This window comes from Vollenhovia emeryi, unplaced genomic scaffold (genome assembly GCF_000949405.1).
Source record: "Vollenhovia emeryi isolate VEMERY1.0 unplaced genomic scaffold, V.emery_V1.0 DF942018.1, whole genome shotgun sequence".
Taxonomy (NCBI): domain Eukaryota; kingdom Metazoa; phylum Arthropoda; class Insecta; order Hymenoptera; family Formicidae; genus Vollenhovia; species Vollenhovia emeryi.
In genome coordinates, this window is record NW_011964348.1 from 1 (window position 1) to 4,292 (window position 4,292).

At 32.6% G+C, this 4,292-nt stretch overlaps 1 protein-coding gene across 1 annotated transcript; it reads left to right on the forward strand.

Moving 5' to 3' along the window:
* Nucleotides 1–2,945: 2,945 nt before the first annotated feature.
* On the forward strand, nucleotides 2,946–4,260 carry LOC105570501. Its single transcript, XM_012027745.1, has 2 exons — nucleotides 2,946–3,677; nucleotides 3,746–4,260. Exon 2 carries the CDS (start codon nucleotides 3,861–3,863, stop codon nucleotides 4,254–4,256), a length of 396 nt encoding a protein of 131 aa, XP_011883135.1. The 5' UTR covers nucleotides 2,946–3,677; nucleotides 3,746–3,860; the 3' UTR covers nucleotides 4,257–4,260.
* Nucleotides 4,261–4,292: the final 32 nt, after the last annotated feature.

Consider the following 4,292-nt stretch of genomic DNA (forward strand, 5'->3'; position numbering starts at 1 on the left):
GCTATTAGTGGTTTATTAACATTTTTACGCTCCATCGCTCAGAGTATAGTTTTAACAGCTCATAACGGTTTTAAGTTAATTGATGCTCCTTTGATAATTAAATTTGTTCAAAAGCAAGGAATTCTTGAAGAGTTTATATCTGTGGTCCATGGCTTCGCAGATACTCTCCCAATGCTAAAGAACAAGTTAATAGAGCGACGGGCTACAAAGGCAAGTTTCAAGTAGTCTACATTAGTCGAAGAATATCTTGGGTCAAAAGCTGTGGTAGGTGCACATATAAATGCACTGTATGACGTCGCAATGTTGCAGAACCTCCTAGCGCATCCAGATATCAATATTACAAACAAACAGATCCTGGAAAATGCAATAACGGTGGAGTCTCTAATTGCTCAAGAACAATGCTCCTTGCAATGCAAAATCCTCAAAACTTTGCTCGAATGCCTCAAATACAAATCAAATCCTCAGGAACCGGATGCTAAGCCCTTGGGGATCTCAACAAGTATGATAACAAAAATTGCAAAAGTTGGAATAACTTTGGAAGATCTTTTGCAATCGTATAACACGAGTGGACGTCGAGGAATTGAAATTCTTCTGGGGTAAGATGTCGGTGGTCATCCACCAATCACGAAAACGAAGAGAGTAATTGAAGATTTATCGTATAAATTAGCAGACCTCACAGAAAAATATAAATGAGTTGATACGAATAATAATTGTATTTTGTAGCCACAGGAGGTTATGTGCTAAATAAAAATAATAGTAGTTATAAAAATACAATTTCCCTAAATTACTGTCCCATTGCAATTTTTCATACAAATCAAATCCTCAGGAACCGGATGCTAAGCCCTTGGGGATCTCAACAAGTATGATAACACAAATTGCAAAAGCTGGAATAACTTTGGAAGATCTTTTGCAATCGTATAACACGAGTGGACGTCGAGGAATTCCCAAGTAGAACAAGTTAATCACAAAAACGTCAAGGTGACATTAAAATGATGAATATTACGTCATAAAATGATCGACATCAAGATTTACTTTGCAATGACTGATTTATGACATGCTGTTTTATGATATTCGTGATGTGTATAATAATATATTATTACAGATTACATGATCAGTCATATAGATATTACGTTTATCTTATATTACTTCAATTTATTTTTAATGTATAATATTTAATTAACTTTGCTTTGTGAAACAAGGTCATTTTTACAACATTTTGATGTCTTAAGATATAATAGTTATTTCGTAAAATCATTTATGTAAGAATTGTTTCAAATTTTTACCGTTAATTCTTTACATCAATACGTGAAAAATAAGACTAATTAAATTAAAATTGACCGTCTCAAAGTCCCCCCCAAAAAACTATAAAGTTTGCTATGTTACACGTAATATTTCACGTGTAAAACACGTTAAAAATATTATTACACGTAAAATATTATTTATACATATTATTACGTGCGAAAATATTAATATTTGCGGTTGCAAACGCAAATAATGGCAAATTTGATTTTTTTAAGCTTAACAGTGAGTGAGATTCGTGTGAGAAACAAATATGTTATAAAGTAAAATAGAACGAATAGCTGGGAAAAAATCAAAATTATTGACCGTTCAACGTTCCAACAATAAATAGTTAAAACTGAAAAATTGGAAGAATTATGTAGAAGATATGAGTGTAGTGTAAGAGATGCGGCAACAGCGACTCAAACTATAATCTTTCGAATCTATTTTATATTATGTATTAATCGTAAGTGTATTCTTTAGAACAATATTGCATCAAGATATATCATTGTAATAATTGAGTGCTGGTTCCTGTCTGGAAGAAACTACTGTCGCGAAACAACTACGTTAATGATGTCACAAATAGGTGCTCTCGGTGGGCTGTTTTGACGTCACCATGATGCATAAAGAATGATCCAAAAATGATGTCATCTTGATGTTTTCACGACTAATATGTTCTACTTGGGATTGAAATTCTTCTGGGGTAAGATGTCGGTGGTCATCCACCAATCACGAAAACGAAGAGAGTAATTGAAGATTTATCGTATAAATTAGCAGACCTCACAGAAAAATATAAATGGACTTAAAAATCTACAAAAATTCACGTAGAAATAAATGTCAAGCGGAGTGAGGTTTGGTTCGCATCATCTGTTGCATTACGGAATCTGCGGCGTTGCCAAGTCTGTCTGCTAAGTAATTTGATCCGCGAGGTAAAAGTAAAAGCCTTCTATTTTACTCGAAAGCCAACGTAGAGCCTTAATTTTTTTGTATGATTTACGTAAACATTTTATAGAAATACTCCAAAAATTTGAGCAATATTGACCGTACAGTTTTCTTGTAATATTATTCAGAAGTTGACCACTTTTCACCTATCGCCTTATGGGAAACGGTCACTCGAGGTAGATGATTACTTATTTAGTACACACTTTATAGTCAACTTAGGACTTTGAAAAACAAACATTTGACACATGAAACATTAAGGATTGTGTAAAAAACTTAAAAATCGGACTTTACCGTGTGTATTCAAAGTTTTATTGTCGCAAAGTGTAGGTTTTAACCTATAATGTTCGATAATAAGCGATTCCCGAGTCGTTGACGCTCTTATTCATTACAATATATTTCTTAATATTCTATACACTAACAATTTACGAAGAATGTAGCACATAAGTAGCATCCATAATTCATTACACTAATATTGCATCTAATTCAGGATCGCTGTAGTGACATTTGTTTCAGTTGCATTTTTTACTCACAAGTAATAGTCGTACCTCCTTAAAATGTTTTTATTTGAGTGAACTGACATACTAACGCAACTGTTAATATTCGTAATATACAAATATTTAGATATATTGATTTTTATCATTAATAACTTTTTATGTGTACAAAAAGATATAAAATTATTTTTATGACAATAATCGTTTAAATATTGAATACATTAGGTTGACTACATTAGTTTGACAACAAAAGGTTTGAAATAGGACTGCATGATTTTCCGAATTGATTCCATTTTTTCCTCCAAAAATAGGTTTATTCGTGTTATTTGCACTTTTCGCATTTTTCGCATTTAGAACGAGGACGGAAGCATATTTTGATGCTTGAAAGAAGCAAGAGCGAGACAACTAACTCTTTCAAGCGCCCGAATATGTTTCTTTTTAAAAGTGGAAAGTGCGAAATAGGTATACAAACATCACGAACAACCCTTTCCTTCAAATTTGTTCAGGAAAGAATCGGATTGATTTAGAATCGTGCAACCTTAGTTTGAAACACTTTCTTGTATTTACTACGTATGTAATGCAGAATTAATGTAATTTTTAAATACATTGTTTTTAGATTAATCAAGAGCTTTGTAAAAAATCTACAAAGGAGACAAATGCTTCTATTATTGCTGCTTATGTAACAGCTTCTAAGCAACAGTTTACATTCCAGTGCTGATGATAAAAGTGAAGCATCCAATGTTTCTGATAGCGAAGAAGATAGGTGTTCGAGTAATAATTTATTAGAAGAAAAACAAAAAGAATTAGATAAATGTTTACAGAAACTAAAACATGCTGAAAACAGAGCAAGGCATTGGGAAGAACAATATAATACTTTAAAAGAATCTGGAAATTACAACCTTACAGAAAAAACCGGAAAAGATATTGTTACTATCCTGGAAACGATCAGCAACCGTACAATTCGTGGTTAGAATTTATTTCATACTATTAAATTCAATATTTATAAAATGTTTCAATGTTTGTAATAATTGCAGATGATATTGATTATAATGCACCTAAAGATAAAAATGAAATTAATATACGGTTAAAGAACTAACAATCCATATAGGAAATGATGTTTGGATACCTAAAGTGATTTACGAGGAACTTATGCGTGAGAGAGAGTTCAGCTCATTTATAAGAAATGCGTGCTATGCTGTCTGGGGACCCGACAAGCTGGCTGAACGTTCTGTACGTGAACAACGCAATGTTAAGGAACCGCCATTAACTTCTGCTAAGAAAGGTGCTGTTTCATCATTGTTTTGCCAGTGGATGAAAGATAAGAGACATATGCCACAGACTTTTATTGAAGAGCAAATGAATAGAACTAAACTGAACAAATACTTCAATGGGGCAATCACAGCAGCTAGAAAAAAAATTAATTACAAGATCATAAAAACGCCCAATCCTAAAATAACAGAGATAAAAAATTCTACAACTAAAGTTTCACGAAATTTGGAAATGTCTGAAAGCGACAAGTCAAACGATAGTGAACATTTCTCTTAGAGTTCACAAGATAGTGAGTCCTATTGATTAATGAAA